At 35.0% G+C, this 19462-nt stretch overlaps 1 protein-coding gene across 4 annotated transcripts in view; it reads left to right on the top strand.

Annotated features, from left to right (window-relative positions):
* Nucleotides 1-19462, top strand: part of LOC116342897 (B-cell lymphoma/leukemia 11A) — a 66775-nt gene that overhangs the window by 29216 nt on the left and 18097 nt on the right. For 2 of the 4 annotated variants that reach the window (XM_031770698.1, XM_031770697.1), the window contains exon 1: nt 8014-8267. The exons of the other annotated variants lie outside the window; for them this stretch is intronic. In XM_031770698.1, coding sequence (XP_031626558.1) covers nt 8159-8267 — 109 coding nt within the window. In that variant the 5' untranslated portion in view covers nt 8014-8158. Of the gene's footprint in view, nt 1-8013; nt 8268-19462 lie in introns of those variants that run through there. 4 annotated transcript variants of the gene reach the window in all.

Here is a 19462-nt window from a genome sequence, read left to right as displayed (position 1 = left end):
ATAACATTTCTTTTCATTTATTGATATTTTTTTGCTCTCTCTCTTCATTGGCAATGTCGTCGTCGTTGTTCCCGTCGCTTGCCGCTTTGTGTCTTTGCTACCGCACTCTGCAATTCACATAAATCTCTCTTCAATTGGAATATTCAAAACACTAAACACAATCATTTAACTTTCTGTTCATATGTTTTGTACTTTGGGCTTAGGTTTTTTGTTGTTGATTTTATGTCTTAAGTGCATGTACCAAATGAAGGGGCAGATTAAGATCAGCGGTTGACCGCATAACCATTTCATCGTCATCATATCGAATGAGCTGGTAGAAGAAAAAAAAAACACACAACGACCAACAAACATATAACAGAACAAGAACATTCATTGTACGATCAAAGAGACAAGAACTTACGAAAGCAGTTATAAGACTTGACAAAAAAACGACTCAAACGCATCAGGTATACGAAGAGAAAAAAAAGTCGAACAAGCTGAAAAGTTACCGCCATTTCTTGCTATCCAAGAATAAATGCAAATTAACTTGCAGATAAAGTCAATTCTCACACTTCAGTGAAATGTAAGTTGCTTAAAAGCTTTGTCATTTCGTCAACGACAGTCTGAAAGAGTTGCAGTGCTCAAGTGGCTCACAAATTTTTCGAATTTCTTCATCTTTCGCTCGTTAATTTTGGATTCGAATGTGAAGATCCATTGAATGAATAATAGTGGCTTGCAATTCGTTACGATCGTTCAAATTGATTGGAAAAATAGAAAATCATCGGTTGTTGTGGCTGCTGTAACATGATTGCGTCCATTTAAATACATGGATGGTATGATGATGTCCCTCATTGTTGGCCCATTCATTGAACGGAACGAATTGGATAATGGAGAAACATCAATTGCTCCCATAGATGTGTACAATGCTTATTTCGGCCTTAAAGACCACATTATAATTCATTCCATTGTTGAATCATATGTATGCGAAGCATTTCAACGCGCCGTTTTAATTGCTCGATTCTGTCTTTGTTACATCGGCGAACAATTTAATTGAACGAAAACGTTCGAAAACAAAGTCATCAAATGTGAAAAGAGTAGAAAGAGAGAAATTGAGTGAAAAAAAAGCGCGCGCAGGTACGCGTTCGCCTAATCCAGTTGCGCTCGTGAACTGCAATCCAATAACAAGTCGTAAAAATGCCTTTTATCAGTTGTTTGAACAATTTTCTGTGATTTGCATTTTAAATGTTCATTGTCGTTTACCGTAGCTCAACCAGAGCCTTCACACACACACACATGTAGCGAGACAACATTGAGGCCAGAATGTTCTTGAATGCGTTGTTGGCGCTACCTGATTATGCACGTACAATTCGAAATTCTGTTCCACATTTCGAAAATGCATTACATTGAATGGCATTATCTCATCGCCTTGTGCATACGAAAACGACATGTTGGTGCGCGCTCTCGTTTTTTTTTCTTCACTTCGTTCGTAATTTATTACCAAAAATGTCAGTTACATAATCGGAACACATCCGTACCAGCATCACATGCGACGACGATTAAGAACCAAGAAATTTTTTTTATCCATTTACACCAAAATGAAGCGGATATATTTTCGCAAACTCATTCGTATCGATATTTTCATCAATTTTAATATTGGCAAATACACGGTTAATCTGTGGCAATCGATGGCGAAGAACAACAGTGCAAAAGCAAAAACTCGCCACATACATCTCGTTGCATTCTGTCGAGACAAGTACCCAGCACCCATACACACCAAATTAACAAACACAAAGAATCAAGCAAAAGACAACGAAAGAAGGACAGAAAGTAAATCGAACATCGTTTAAATGTAAACGATTATAAATTACATGTGTCGCGAAAATTGTAAGGTTTTCAAGTGAAACAAGATAAGCAGCCGCATTGAAATATACATACGATTTGCGATTTTAAAATTCGCTGACAAAATCAAACAGTCACATAGCCAGCCAACAATAAAGTAATGAATTGCATGGGATGTTGTTGTATGCAGCCAGAGTGTGTGGAACTCGCGCTCGCGCTCACCAAAAAAACGAAAAGGTAAAACGACGATACGTGAAATTTTAACATTTTCGCTGAAACAGGCAGTTTGTAAAATGTCCTGTTTGTAAAGTAATAGACATCAAATTGAACAGAAAACAACCAACACAAAAGCCATTAGAATCGTCAATTGCGACGACTTTATAATCGACACACACTTGATTACATGTGATGGCAAGCCGAACAGTCGAAGACGAAAGCGAGAGAGCAGCAGAGAAAAAAAAACAAACACGAAAAATGCCGGCCCCATTGAAACACACATGTACACGGCATACTGACGGAACACAAACTAAACACACATTTGTTGTTTGTTGTCACCAAATCCGCGCAAAGACACATTTTATCGTATTCAATTGGGTCTTAGGTTCGAGCCAATACAATTTGTTTTTCAGCTTGTCGATCGATTGTCGCTCTCATTTAGCATAAGCACTTTTGCAAATGAAATGACGAAAGAAGAAAAAAAAAACATACAGCGAGTTTCGACTTAAATGCGAGAATAAATCGCCGCTTTTGCGGCGACTTGTTGACATCGAATCGTTTTCAAATCGCATCGATTTTTTTTTATTGAAGCAATAGAAAATTGCCAAATGACTTTTAGTTAATTAAATATGAACACACACGTTCAGGTTTGATTACATTTGCTGTGAAAAGACTAAGAGAGGGCAATGGGAGTGAACGCGATAAACTGACTACTGACTAATCAATTAAAATGGCATTGTGAATCAAGTGACATTTCGTGTTGAAGTGTTTTTTTTCCTCTGTCAATTCATCCGTAAATACATACTTTTTCAATGGGTTTTAATTACAAATACATTGCCGAACACCAATCGGATCGAACACAAAACATGAATGAATTTTTAAGTTTAAAAAATGTTAAAGCAATTTGCTAATTGCAATAAATCCCAATCATTTTATTGTATTTGCTAATTGCCTGATAATAAACGAAACCTATGAATGGCATTATTGAGGATGGCAATAAAACTTAACTATATTCTTTGTATATTCACCTTCTTCTCTATTTGTTGTTATTTCGACAAAAATGGAGCAGAAATTGTTTAAAGCGATGAAAAAATAAACCCAAGAGAACAAAAATGGACAGTTGACAAAACTAACAAAGACATCCTTCATTGTCGATTTTGTTGTCAAATTCTCTAAGAGTTATCTGCTCGATAGATACTTTGTTTATGTTTGTGTGTGTACGACGCACTTTAAACAAAGCTCATTGTACACAGTAAGTCCGAGCTGGAAATTCAAGTTGTTGGATAAACAAAAATGCATAATGTAGTAGCAGACAAGAAAATCGAAATAAAAACAAAAACCAAAATGAATGTACGTACAGTGAACGAAAGCGTAAACAAAAGTAGAAGGAAAAAAACTTTACTTCGTTCAATGGGATTAATCTTCTTGTTGTTGTCCGTTTTTGTTTTACGGCAACAGTCATTATATGGGCATCGTTGTGTTACTTTATTACTTCTGGTATTAACAAAAGTCCATTCATAACAACAACGCACCATTCAACTTGAAAGATACCATGTCGGATATGCATTCACAGCAACAACAGCAGCAACAGTATCGTATGGCAGACAGTTCGACCGAACTGACCCTTGCGGCACTTACGCAAAAAACCAACGTGCAAACGACACCGCATCATAAATAATGTTGCACTCACACAAGATAGGTGCAAAGAAATTCGCACACAATTTCCATATGAATGAATTTATTGACGAATACAAAATGCAATAACTGTCCAACATTTCAGCACATAAATATGCTGCACATTGCCAAGCATTAACAAACAAATGGAAACGCACAGGGAGAGACAGAAATACTGCATAAAGTTTACGATTCATGCAAATCTTTACCATACAGCAATGCACTCGCACTGAAAATGTTATTCCATTCATGAATCCTGAAATGAACTACGATCATTCGGTTGCTTTATGACGGTCATTTATTTGTTGTCTTAGGCTATCTCTCCTCATATGAGATAAATCGTCTTTTAACACGATTATAATTATAAAGGCATTTTTCTTTCTTTTGTCCTGATGCTTTGAACAGCATTTTTCCTATACTGCATTTTCGGAAGGGAAATATGCATTTTTTACTGTCAAATTTGCATAACTATCGCATTTCTTTTGCGAAGATAACAATGATGGACACACAACTCATATGCTCTTGGTAGTGCGAATCGTAGCCACTTCAAATACGGACAAAAAAAAAGCACCACTATTCTGAACTGAGAAATTGCTGTTGCTGCATTCATTCACTCCTTAGTCTATTCATTGATCATATTTTGGTCATTTTAAAGACATTCCGAACGAAAGAAGTGAAATAAAATCGTTTTTGTTATGGAACTGCTCTTTTGATGATGTTGATGATTCAAGACCGAACGATTTTTTGAACGAAAATGAAAAGGACACAGAGCCAAGTGTTCAACAGGGCAACACAATGAGAAGAGAATCCATCAAAACTTTGAATGACATGACAAAGCTGCATGATTACATCAAATAATGCACAATGCATTGTCCATTCTCGCCCATCTCAACATCCATCCTTCTGATCTCTTGCTCTCTCTCTTCATTTGTTTGGCGGATTCTAATTTCAATTCAAAATCAAAAAGAAGACAGAAAACATTCAAATGAATTTAATTTAACACGCACTGTTTGATGTCCAAGACCAACAAAACAACACAAAACGATTGTTAAATGATTTTCGACCAGACTGAAGACGAAAAAAGAATTGTATAAAAGAGTCCAGAAATTAAAAAAAAAACTCTTGTCATTCTCCATTTGTTCGGTATGGTCTGTGCATCATCGAGTGACACGTCATGCCGCATGGAATTATGATTGATTTTACCTTTTGACATTTATGTAATAACACAATTGATCCAATACTATTTCATAAAAATACAATCGACTCAAATTCTATTGATTATCCTCAAATGTGTCGATAAATGGCCAAGCCTAAAAATCAATTTTCGACCATTTTTATTCACTACATTGTGAAACCTACGATTTTTTTCCTCTCTAACTGCGCAAGAATTGAATTAGACGAAGCCCAAATGAGATTTAGTTTTCTAATGAGTTTGTGGTTCATCACAAGAAAGTTGCATGCACACGAATAATTAATGTTTGTTGTGGAAATTTGCCGTTAATGCATGCTTTAAAACCGTTGCGTAAATCTTTGCAATAGAAAGAGATGGTATGGTGACCGTTAGAATAAATTTTCCTCGGATGTGGTTACTAATGAAATTCCATCACGCAAGAGGAAAACTTGAAGATTTTCTTTTCGAAACTAAACTTTAACATGCATGAATGTGCTTGTTTTAACCGATTTAACAAATCTGGTATGCCCATTGTTATTATTCTACACAATTCTTCTTCAAATCTCTCTCTCACTCCAGCATTGTTTCTATTCCGCATATCTTTACTTTTTTTTCTTGCTCTTCCGATTTAATAAATTACACAAAAATTAATATTAATAAGGAACGGTGATGGGTATAAGCAAACTACAATGTGTTTATTTTTTTTCTCATTCACATCTTGGGCTAGTTTTTTTTCCTCTTCCAAGAATCTCATGTGAAAAAAAAAGAATGTGGTATGAGCACGTAACATGCATGGAACACATTTCAATTTGCCTATTAATTTTAGCGCTCATCTATTTTGATAAAGGTAATGAATAAGTATTTCAGTTGTGCCATCTAAATAAAAGGACAACATCTATGAATAAAAAAACGACAGTCAGAGAATGCATCCGTTGGATGAAAAGAAAAAGCCATGGGCCATAGATCTAACATATTTAAATTGCATGGCATTTTGTTGGTAGATGTTTTTTTGCGCTGAGGGTTGAAAACAATGTATTTCTTAACTAACAACAAATCGGCGCAAACCAAGCGAGATGAAAAGAAAAAAAAACGGTCAGAAAAACTGGCTTGTGCATAAAAAGATGCGATTGAAGAGCGAGAAAAAAATCCCATACCCATCATTATGACATTGATTTACATACATGTGTGTAGCTCGAGCGATTTATAAAAAATACCGTTACATCGTAAAATGTTCCCAGGGTCTGAGACTGAGGCATTCGACAGTAACGACCCCGAACAAAGATGTGAAATGTGCATACACACATTTTTAGACCGAACGACGGAAGAAAGCAAAAAATGAAACAAACAAAAAAAAATGATCGAAGGAATATTAAAAAAATGTACGCGTACACACATCAATATCGCACACTCACACTCGACTGCTTTTTGGGGTTGAGCACAAACGGTACATCGAGACGAAAAGATTGTTCCTAACAAAACAGCACATTACAATCAATGTTTTTAAGAAAATAAAAGATTATGCCGAATTGAAAATGAACATTGTTTTTCTTTCGATTCGGCTCAACTGATGCCGACTTTTTTCTCCCTGTCTTTGCGCGACAAGATCACATTACCATCCGCCGAAAGCAAGGGAATAGCAAACAGAACACAAATCAACAACACATCGAAAATTACTAATGTGTGTGCAATAAGATGCACAATGATCAATCTGAATTGAATAAGAACTGCGAAAGGAAACTAAAACCAACAACGCACATAATCAAGATGAATAAAAAAAAATCACAACAACAAAATCGTAAAAAAAGGAATTAATACCCTAAGTTTTTTTCATTCTTCTCCTTTTTCTTAATTTCACTCAGCGTTTTTTTCGCCCTTCTATTCAATGCGATAAACAAAAATTTAAATTTAAATGTGTAAAAAAAATCTGCTCGTGATTTTTTTTACCCTCGATCATCTTTGGAATAAGATAGCTCTCTCATCGAAAGTCGCATTTATAAAAAAAATGCACACACCAAAAAGAAATTTATTACCTGAACACGTCGCTCTTTGTTCAGCAGCTCATTCGCCTTACCAATTCACGTCCGTTACTTTTTTTGTCCTTTCTCTCTCTTACCGTATAAACCCATTTCGTCATCGTCAATAGATTATAAATTTGATCGTGTCTCTTCATCGTCATACTCGCATCATCATCATCATACTATACAAATGCATACATTACAGTCGTGATAGTAATGAAAAAAGTGCCATTGGGTCGAAATGTGTACGCAGACTTTTTCACTTCGAAGATTTTACCTGCATATACAATTTGGAATGAAATCGGATGCAAGGACATGCGCTATTCCAATGATTATGCGTATTGCAGCCGAATTGTTACCCTCAAAACTATACTCACATATTTCAACCGATCATGACCGTCGAATATTGCCATTCTATTCAAAATATTCGACATCCTTCTCTAACCAAATACAACAATTCTTGTAGTGGTCTGTTTTTTTCGCTCTTCCTGAGGGTTCGTTGAATACGCTTCGATTTATGTGTATACGCTTCGTTGTAACGCATCGACGGCTATTTTTTTTCTCTTCTCTTGTTTTTTTCATTCTGGTAGCGTCGTCGTTTATCCTGATCGAGTGCGTGTGTAGCCGAGATGCGTACGCTTCGACCTCAGTAAGGTTTTGTAACCCAGAAAACGCACACGGACCCTCTTTGCTGTTACTCTCTAGTTTACAACAGAGAGAGAGAGACGACGACGAAAAAAACACATACATAAATTTCGGTCGACCGTACGCATTGCACTGCTGCATTTCGTGAAGTGAGCGACGGACCACAAAAATCACACTCACATTTCGATAACGATTTTTTGTTGGCCTGCTCAGGCTATGGACGATTTTTTCCGTGTCAGTGTTGTTCAGATGTTTCAACGTGAAAGGTCAGCAGCAGCAAATAAGAATTATTTTTTGGAAATAGAATAAAACCATACAACGATCAAATGAAATTTGAAATTTTTATTTTTAATTCAAATAATCCAAAAAGATTTAAAACCAACATCCAACGAATTTTTTTAGTTTTATAATTTTTTTTCCGTGATTTTTTTTCCCCGCATTTCTTTATAAAAAAAAAATATTATTTCAAATAATTTGTTGAACATTTTATGAGATTTTCACATGTATTTTCGGTGAATTTTTCGGACAAGTTCAAAATTTCTGGAAAGAAGAAATACCAAGCGAAAAAAGGAGATTTTTTTTACTTTCGAAATAAGCGTGCGATTAAATAGTGTTATTTATGATTTATAATCAATTAAGTGAGTATTTGTTGAAGCATTTGGCTCAAGTGCAAACATTAATGATGATGTCCGCGAGTAGTGAAGATGCTGGATTTCGTTCAATAACGCGTAAGTCTCAAATTTAATATTTCCCTCCTTGGAAATCTGAAACCCGAAGGCGATTGATATTGGTGTTGTTGCAATTATTATTATTTTTTTTTTGCTGTTTTGAAGCTAACAAATGTTGGCCAGCATTGTGTTAAAAGTGTTTGTGGAGAGAATTTGATCTTGTGAAATTTAAACTGAAAAAACGTGGTGCACGTTGAGTAATTAAAATAGTCTTTCGCCACCGCAAAGCGACGTCATAAATAGATGTAGAACTTCGAAGGCCTCAGATTTTGTGGTTTTCGATTCGAATATCATTTGAATATTTTTCTTCTCTGAATCGTGTGTATGTGTGTTTATGTGTTTCAAATGCATTGCAAAATTATTTTCAAGTCAATAAGTTGCATTCAATCGATTGGCGTTAAATAGTGGCACAAATGTATAGAATGAACTAGAAATGTCGAATCGAAACGACCAAGTGAAAAAAGTGGATACAAAAAAAAAATCATAATAATAATTAAAAAGATAAAGTCCATCACCTCGTTCCATATTCGCCACACGAGCGATTCATTTCATTCGGTTGTGTTTGCTTAGCATTCGATTGGTTGTCTCTCTTGCGATGTGATAAATGCGCGATTTTATGTGGTGAACAATAGATATTGTGTAAAATAACACGTACTCTAATCATAGGGACACAGAAACGGCAAACGGGAATCTATATATCTTAATTGTATCATAAAATCACACAAAAAGCAAAGCAACGATCATTTGCCCAATACGTGTGTGCGTTTTGATTTGACGCTCCGTGTGTCTTGTGTCATTTATTTTTTGTTGTTGTTCGATTTTGTAAACTAGATAACCGAATCACATCTATATTATTTTATGACCACAAAACTGTAAACGGCTCGTTTTCATCTTTACCGTACACATCAACTTGTCCAGATTGTCATTTTTTGGTCTCGCATTTTTTCCACACAAAAAAAAATTTGTTCATTTCTCGGTTTTCCGATTCGGTCATATCTCTGTGGCGTTGTTTTTATTTGATTTGGTTTTTATATTTCGATCTAGTCGGTTTTTTTGTCTGTTTGGATAAATATCCGAAAATAAAAGTGAGAAAAAATGAAGAAAAAGCAAGAGAAAAAGAGATGAAATATTAAAAAATGTGAATCCCAAACGAAAAGCGAAAAAAAAAACATACACACACCGATGATAGCCAACAAACTGATAAACTTTGATAACTTAGACGAAAATCAAACAAAATAAACCTTATTATTTGAATGAATATCGCTCTATATTTACGAAAGAGACAACCAAAAAAATGACAAACTCAAACACAACCGTTGTTTTTAACCATTTCTCTATTATACGCTTTTTATCGGATATTAAATATTCGATGCGATAAGCGAACGAAAAGATAAAGAATCAGCGCCTTTGTATTCTGCTTTTTTTTTATCTTCATATGACCGTTGTGGTTACTCTGGTTACTTTTGGTGCCGCCACGTAAATGCCATATCATAGCACAATTCTGTGATATTTACGATGGGCAATTCAAATGATTGTATTTTTCTTTCCTCTCTGTATTTGCGGTTTAAATTCTTTCCTTCCATTACAAAAACACGATGTCTCTCGCTCGTGTATTTGATTCGAATCATAAAAGAACAATCGTAAAAGTTAATGCCCAATTTCGAAAAATAAAATCAAATTTGCCATTTGAAAAATTTTGCAATTTTTTTATAGCGCTTCTTCATTTAAAACAATTTGATCATTTGCGTCATTTGAAATGGAATTAGAATGAAGTCGGAAACAAGAGCAAATAGTCAAGAATCCGTTAAAATTAACTAACGGATAATGGAATAAGTGCATTTCTTTTTGTCAGAGAACAAAAAAATGAAATGTATGTGTGTGGGAATGAATCTAAACTAAATAAATTAGTTTGATTGCATCTTCTTTGGGGTTTTCAACCTTCAGCTCTTTGATCATTTCGAAAACAATTCATTCTTCTTCTTCTTCTTCAACTTCAACGGTGGCAGAGAGAATAATTAGAGCTGCATTCCGTGCAGCCACTGAAAACGAACGGTGATTCTTTCACGCCGCCACACAAAGGTGATCGTACATAATTTTTGCACAATGATTTGCAATTACCCACATAAATTGCAACAAACAATAAAATGTATCATAAGATTGTCTTTTTTGTTGAGTTACGAGCATTGTGCGTGCATCATGCTTTGTAATGTAGGCCGACAGTGCAACGACTGAATGTATACTGTTTAGAGAGAGAGAAAAAAAACATCCTGGCACAACAAACACAGCCAAGTCAAGTTTTCAGTGACTTGAATTATCATATTCATAAAATGACAACATCTCTGTGTATCTCTTGTGATGATTTCAATATTTGTTCCTGTTTCGTGTGTTTCACTTTTGCCGCTGGTACTTCACGCGGCCCTTGCATTCAATTAAATCATTCTAGTCAACATGAAGACGTTACTACAAATCATCACCACTTTTTTATGATTCATATTAATCTTTATTTTTTTCTCTATCACTCGTTATTCACTTTGTTTGTCCATTTGCTTTCGTGTCCCCCCTCCAAAAAACACAGATCCAACTCTAGGAGGTTGTTTATTCTTTGATTTTTGTCCCGCAATGCGGTGATTTAGATTTAATTGTATCGCGCACCAAATAGACAATAAACATTAATTTTTTTTTCATGTAATATCTTTGTTTGTCCTCAATGTTTTTTTCCCGTCATGTCTTGACTTTGTCGTGTACATTCTCATGGTCATACATTTCGGTTTTATGGAGGGAAAATTTCGAATCGAAATCTGTTTTTCTAACGATACGCCACACCAAAATGAGAGCGTCAAGTATCGTTTTGGCATAATCCCAAAAAAATCCAGGATTCCTAATTGTGGTCGACACAATTTACAATGTCAAATTGGCGAGTGTATGTCATTTGTCATTTGTTCGTTTTGCTTGCTCTTTCTCTCTTGTTTTTAAAATGATAAGCAAAAAATTAGATTGTATGTCACGTTTTATGTTACCTTCTTCGTGTGATATAATCCACACAAAAGCCAAATTCACAGAAAAAAAAACACACATTCATTTATCTAAATTGTGTCTGGCAGTTTTTGTGTGTGTGGCATCAATTCAAATTCATTGATTTATTATTTGTGTGCGCTGCGTTGTTTATGTTTTGTTCAGAACAAATTCAATGGTGGTGGTGTGACCTTTGATGCAACAAAATAAAATTGATTTTGAATAACAAAAACACCTTTTCATTTGATATATATTCAATGCTTAAACCCTTCAACGCACATTCGAAAGATTACATATGACGACACACAAACAATATAGAAATAAAAAAAGAAACAATCAATGATTTCGGAACGAGCACCTTGAACTACATTTTATTCAATACGTATAAATGCATGTGCTCCTCTTTTTTATTTCCACCTTCAACATTTTATACGTTCGGTTACATTTTATTGACGCATTATCTCTTATTGATACTGGGGTAAAACCAACAAAATATCCAAACAAAAAAATTAAAGAGGACAAAGAGTACGTGCCTCATTGCATTTAAAATGCAGGCGCATCCAAATCAATATGACGGTAGTCGTTTCGGTTGCATACAAACTGAAAAACACACAGCTGAACGCTCTATGTTTAATAATTTTCTTATTTTCAACAAACCAAATTGAATTTAATGAGAAATTTCCCGTTACGGCAAAAGAAACCATTAAGTTTGAAGTAAATGTTGATTGTTAGTTCAAGAGGCGTAATTGCAACAAATTTACAAGTAAATTGCAATTTTCCCGTCCAATAAAAACGGAATTTGTGTGCGTGCGAGACACTATCGATATCGATATTGTCATTTGTCAATCGAAACTGCCACATCTCATCCAATTTGTTAGACGATGTTCGTAAATTATTCACATTCATTGCAGAAGAAAATATTCCAATCGCTTCGGTACAAAAAAAAAACGATGGGCGAACGTACAATCGTAAAAATCTGTTGATTTAATATTCGTTGCGGTTGAAGTAAATGTCGATGGTACAGTAAAATAATTAAGCGCAATTTTTGTCTTATTAACCATCCAAATTGCATTTTATCGAAAGAATTGCCACTCATCATATTGTCATAAAAGTCAAGTATCGATGTAACGAACGGGAAACGTCTCTCCATTCCATGGTGATTGCACAATCATAGACCAACCAATATAGACTTTGTAAATATTCCATTTTGGTGTGCATTAATTTTTCTTCTGCAAATTATTGCGATCTATTTTGCGAATCGATAGTTGAGTTCATTACTTGCCAACCATTCCATATATCTATTACAGGCCAGTAAATAAGCCACCAAAGTTAATATTATGCTAAGAGACAACAAAATCAAATCATCTGACGTATCTTTGTTGTGGCAAAAGAAACTCTTGAGCGCACCAAATTGCCGCTACATATCGAGAGATTGAGTGAGTTGATGGCAATCTTGAAATGAAATAAAATACAAATTATTTTCCGTGAATTTTCATTAGCATAAAATTGAAATTGATGGAATACGCCGCGTGAAGAGAAGGAGGCGAAACAAAAGCAAGCAATCAAATTGGCCAATTTACTCAATGCGAATTTTGTGTGTGCGTGTGTATGGGTTCTTGGTTGACAAGCATTTCAGAATTTGATGCATGCTAGTTATGGAAAATGCCAATTCGATTGAATCGCAATGAATTTTCATTGAACTGTGTGCAAAGTATTTGCGCACGATTGTTTCTTTGGAAAGGAAAAAAGTTTCGCCAAACTGTCACGAGCATGTTTCGACGATAGTATCTATATCAGAGGTCGACAATATGCTTTTTCTCCTTCCGCATTTCCAATACTTCGTTTTATAGATTTTTTCGCCATTAAAGACAATGGATAACAACAGCCAATTCAGACCGTATCATTTGATTTGACAATGTTTTTGAGAGCGAGAAAGATAGAATATAAAACGAACAATTGCTTCGAAATTACTACCATTACATTGTATAGTTGAAATGTGAACTAGCAAATGAAAATCCATTTGATAGCGTCCATATTGATTTCCGACTTATGTCTTTTTCGTCTTGAGCACCATCCCATGATTTGGCGAGAGAAAAACATGAGATATATCCGGAAAATATGGTCGCAATTGAAAAACCATAAATTTAATGTGAGAAATACGACTTGGCAAAAGTAGATTTCTGATAGAGAGCGATGGGGAGAGAGAGAGAGAGACCGCGCGATGGAAAGAGACAGAGATTCATTAGCCATCGCCGAAAAAGGAAGACAAGTCCATTACATTATGTAATATTAACTACTTCCTCAATCCATGCTCGATGCTCGATGGCGATTGATACACCACGCGGCATATATCGCTTGGATGCTGTATATGTGATTTCGAACGAAGCGACAGCAGTACATCAAACACATACGGGAATTTAATTTTATGGTCGAAATTGTCTCTGGTTTTGCCCGTTCGCCAAGAACATGCATGTGTGAAAGTTATATCACATTGAAACGGATATTAGAATAGGATGCGCGTTATGGCGAACAAGACATGAAAGAAAATGAAATAACAAAAAAAAAGACAGTAGACCATATAGCTCGACGAACATTTGAAAATACAAACCAAGCGATCTTACGCTTTGATATTGCATGGGAAAACGGAATCTCGATGTCAATACCATATCGGAGTTTTCCTTCATTTTTATTTTCCACTTTCCGATGTGAAACGTGCGCGACACATATTGAAATCAGAGCACGCCGTTAGTATTCGGACGTTCATGTGTTTCAGCATCAATTTTCAGATCTGATTTCTGGTTGTCATATTTTGTGATATATAACTTCCGTCGTTTCGTTCAATTTGAACAGAGCCTTGAAAACTTTGAATCCAAAGAAATCGATTCGATTTTTTTTTGTTCTTGAACATCTGAGAAAAAAACGGTAATCAAATTATTTCCGTATTTCGGACTGTTTGTTAATTTTATTAAAGTCAGCAAAAGTATCCAAAACTTGAAAAACACACTGCCAAACGTACGAATCGAAACATAAAAATATTAAGGGTGAAATTGGTTCCATCATTTTGTTACACGCACAAAAACCAAAAACATTCTTCTCACACTCAACTGACTTTTACAGGCCAATTGTCGATTTCACGTTATTCAAGTAAATTTTATGCTCAACGCATACAACACATTCGTACATTTCATTCATTCTGAATCGCTAGCGACTGCCAATTACTAAATGCTCTCGCACAAATTGCAGAGAGAGGGAAGTCATTTGAAAAAATTTATTATTATCAAACACATAATTTTATTGGGTTCAAATCGAAAAACTGATATTTAGTCGACAGCGCACACTGAGCACATTTATTTTTGGTGATTTCATCATAAATTGCTGGATAATATTAACGCTCGATGCATGCGATAATACTAGACTCGGATAAATTGAGCACCGCTCTGAATTTATGGACTCGATACTATTACACTAGCAATACACATTGTGAGATCTGATTTCAACCGCATAACATATATACAAAATAATCAAATGGAAAATGGTCCATTTCGTAGTTGGGCAAATCCGAACGAGTATCATATTTCTTGTCTGATTCCGACGCAACCATCAACTGCATTATATCTACATGCATTTACTAATTTTTATGGTTTTTTTTTGTGGTCGGTTGATGCGGCGGCCCCTTTTTTTCTGTCGGCGACTGCTTTATTAAATTTGCTCTGGTGGTCAAACTTCCTTTGTTGGCCCAAGTTGCCATTAATTTGATTAGACGGATTTCATTTAATTGCATATGCACTATGATGCTACAATGCTGTTTGGGTTTGTCATTGACATTTGGTCGCTGTTGAGAATTCTCATAAAATAAAGGAAACGAACGTTTGCAATGCAAATTGCTTACACTTGCTTAGCACATACTCGATATTATTCGGTCGATATAAACAAATAATTTTTCGGCATCACCCCTCCGAATACGATTGGCGTGATGCTGTTGTTGTTGGTGGTGTTTTCGATGCACAAAAATTGATTTTATGCAAGGCCGATTTTCGATGATTTACCATCGAAATATTTCACATTTGCGGATTTATGGCAGCTAAGAAAAATGGGCACCAGTAATAATTCCTTACCATTTTTACGAATGTAAAAACTTTCTTTAAACGAAGTTTTCGAAGAAAGGAAGAGGGTGTGAGAGAAAAGTAATGTAGCGAATAGTTAACGAGTTGAACTGAAGTAAATCCATTCAAAGTATAAATAATCCTTTTGTCGTGGCAAATGAATGTGATAATGATTTTTTTTTTTCATTTTTCGCGAAAAAAAGAGTTAAGCTGCTTTATGCTCCTTATGGGATTTTCGTTTCAATTATAAGTTCATTTTGACACGTAAAATATTGCCCGTAGAAATCTCTCTACCGAGTCAAAAGCATAAAAAACAGTTCGATAATAACTACGACGACAACGACGCCAACGACATCATAAAAAAACGAGAAAAAAGTTTGAAAATATAGCTATTCGATAACGAATCGATTTTTACGTATAGTTAAAAGGGCGTTACCAACCCTTATACATGCGCATTTCTTTGACCAATGGTCAATGTGAACGAACTACACATGCATACATACGAGCACCGACAAATGCCGTTGTTGTCACACTTCTTCTTTCTGCGTTGACCGGTTCGTACAGTCATATAAACCAAACACTGGATGGATACACATATGATCGACGACGAGAGACCGACGACGCATACACACCACTACATGGACAGTGTGGTTTCGATTTTGTCTATTCCTTTACTCTGCTACATTATCCGTTCCGCTCACCACACCTCTAACGCTGCTGCTACAGTTGTAGCATACAGTTTCACAAACGGGCACTAAGCCTTGAAAACTACTCGTGAAAAAAGGCACGGGATTAAATGTATTGGTGTTGCTCCTGTGCTGACCAATGCGTATAGCCGCTATAAAATGTGTTCCATAGTATAGAACGTGGGATTGGATATATGTGTATACAGTAGCTAGTTTTACAGTGTGTATCACGACTTCGTGTATCTGTGATGTGCATGTATCTGTAAGTGCCCCTTTAAGATTCGGTTCCATTGTGTGCTGCGAATGTGAGAGTATTTCTTGACACGATGGAAACGATTTTTTTTGTTCCTACCCTCTTCACGATCATCCACATACCGCTCCAGACGAAAGAAATCAATAGCAAAAAAATACGTCAATTGCAGATACACGTGTGTTGAAAGTTGGATACCGTCGACAAAAAAAATCCGCCATAAAAACTGAAACAAAAGTTTATTTTTTCTACCAAAGTTTAAATTGACACAGCGACTACATGTTTGTACATTCTCGCCTCGTCTATTTCGAATCAATAAAATATGCAAAGCTGTAGACTATCTGGTATTTTCCTATATCGTTTTATTGGTTTTAAATAGTTCATTGAAATGAAATGACAAAACAGTGTTTTTACCATTTTAGAATTCATTATTTGGCATACATAATTGCACAAAATAGTGCATTGAATTTTAATTTGCGATTTTTGCAAAATTTCATTTGAAATTGCATTGAAATGTAATTTTCATTTTTGTGGTTCAACCCAAAGTGATAAAACGGGTTTACAATGATATCAAATTATTCTTTCGGTGAAAAATTAAACGAAATTCTGCCAATTGCGCTTGTTGAACATTATTTATTATAGATGACTTCACCGCCAACGCGAAATACACATCGACTGGAAATTTGTTTGAACAATTTTTGCAAAAATACTCTTATTATAGAGAGTATATTTTGACCGCAGATGTTTTTCAACGAATCGAATAATGTGAATTTGACAAAAATTCGTGTGACGCATCGCAAGCATTATTTCATTTTTCGATGAAATTTCCGAATGGATTCATTTAACGTGACGAATGGCCAGACTCATGTTCCATTCTGTCGTCTCTCTCTCTCTCGATTTTGGTTTGCCAAACAATCGCAGATGTGTCAGTTTCGATTCCAAATTGTTGAATAGAAGGTTGGTTATAGTCAACCAAAAAATATTTGTATTGTTCAAAATGAGGGTGGGTCATTCGATGATCACACATGTTGCTTGTGTGGCTTTCGATGAATTACCGTGTAGATCTGAATAAAAAAAATGATATTTCCAAATATTATACCATCAAACAAAAACAGAAAAAGCAAACAACATTGAATACACTGCAAACGAAGTTTTGCCCTTATTAAATGTTTTCGTTAAAGTACAAAAAAAAACTTGTTATTGTTTCTGTTCAAAATTATTTGCTAATTGTTCCAAAAACAGCGGCTTACATCAAACACGGACGAACTGTCGAGCTCTTTTCTCCCATTCTGTTCACATCTTTTTAAAGAGCACATTTATAAAATCATAGTTATGTTTATTTTTTCATACGAGTGTAACAATGTAATAACATTATTTTGAATGGGTATGTGAAAAGCCTGACGGAAAATGAATCCAATTACAGTACCAAATCACTTTTCAACAAACAACATTGCACCTTTATACAATGAGGCTCTCATCTATCGTTCTCGCATTCGATGCGTAATTGTCGTTCAGGATGTTTCGTTATGCAATTTTTTATGCGCGCATTTTTTTCAAATTCAATGCATTCACAAAAGGCGAGCAAGCTAAATGTTTACACACATTCGAAAATGTGTGAAAAAAAATTATAAATCCGTCGAATCTGGTTCACCTTCGATTCACAAAAGCGTCATTGCTCGCCGAGATTCGAGATTTACCATAGCTCGAATGCAATTAGGGTTGCGAAAATACCTTTTAAACGGTTTAAATCGAAAAAAATCAACACACATTTTTTTTTCAAGCAGCTAAAGCAATCACATCGTAAACGAGGCAAAATAATAAAACTCAGAAGTTCATAAAAAAATACGAATCGTTTTTTTTTCGCGACGCACTCTTAGCGCTGAACGCATTGCAAGAGAATTTGGGTTATGTTTACCGTTTTAATGGAGCGGTTTATCTTTGATCCAGTTATATCGGCGTGTGTTGGTTTTGTGCGTTTTTCCCTTGTTTTTTTTATACATGTCGAGTTAATGGCTCACTTTGAGTACTTGAATGTTTATTTTAGTTTTTCCGGTGCAATGGCTTTTATAAACTATATTCAACGCACAAATTCTTTCTCTCTTGATGAAATGTTCAAACATTTTTTATAATAAAAAATGGATTCATTCATCTACCCGAAATAATCAGTTATGTGTGTTTCGGGTCAGTTGTTTTGCCGCAAACGAATTATTATTTGGTTCGTTAGCCAGAGTTGATATCCAACATTTTCTTTTTTTTCAAAAAAATGCTCTTTTCGTAGAAAAGTGAACTAACAATTTAAATTGGATGAAAAAAAAGTATGACAAAAGGACAGTTTCGCTTGAGTAAGAATTTACCAAGCGGAGGTCAGATATTGAGCAATCAATTAATAGAAATGTACACAGATCGAATATTATGGGGTGCCGAATGCAATAAACCAATATTGGCTGATGTGCGTGCTAAAATCCACAATAGAAATCGGAATAGCGATTGATTTGGGTTTTTTTCAGCTTGATTCAGATGTCACATCTAATACTTTGGTTCAATAAATGCCCTGAAACCCTTTTTAATGATCCAAAATGACTGCAACTTATGATTTACAATTCATTCGAGAGTGGAATGAAATTTCGAGCATTTGTGTGGCATTCATTCCGATTGGAATCAAATGAAAATGGTCATAAATTCAAACTTTATCTAGATTATTGCTTTTTCTCGTTCATTAAAATAATAATTTTATAGTTGAAAATACAGAAAAGCACATTTATTTACTTGAAAAAAAACCAAAAATGACATAATATTTTTTGAGTCGCGTCAGTGCCAATAAATTGCTTGATTTTATTTAATTTTCTAGATGGAAGCAATTAATATTGAAATTAAAATTAGTCGCCATTGATATTCATTGGTGATTGCATTTCGGATTTTTATCGGCGTATCGAATTGAACAATGTGACATAAATAGCTTGCAATCAATTCAATCGATTCGCTTCGAAACCATCATAATGTGGTGAAAAAATAAAAAGTAAAAACTTTCCGTACGAAAAAGAGAGAAAAATGCTCAGCGAATCAATATCTGTTTAATCCCTTTATCGAGAAAGGGTGAATAACCAATGTCGAATACGAATGTTGGAAAATAAAATCGAGACGATT

This window comes from Contarinia nasturtii, unplaced genomic scaffold, assembly GCF_009176525.2.
Source record: "Contarinia nasturtii isolate CC-2019 unplaced genomic scaffold, AAFC_CNas_1.1 Cnas_scaffold_928, whole genome shotgun sequence".
Lineage (NCBI taxonomy): Eukaryota > Metazoa > Arthropoda > Insecta > Diptera > Cecidomyiidae > Contarinia > Contarinia nasturtii.
Note: the sequence above shows the minus strand (reverse complement) of the source record. Positions and strands in the feature narration are given on the sequence as shown.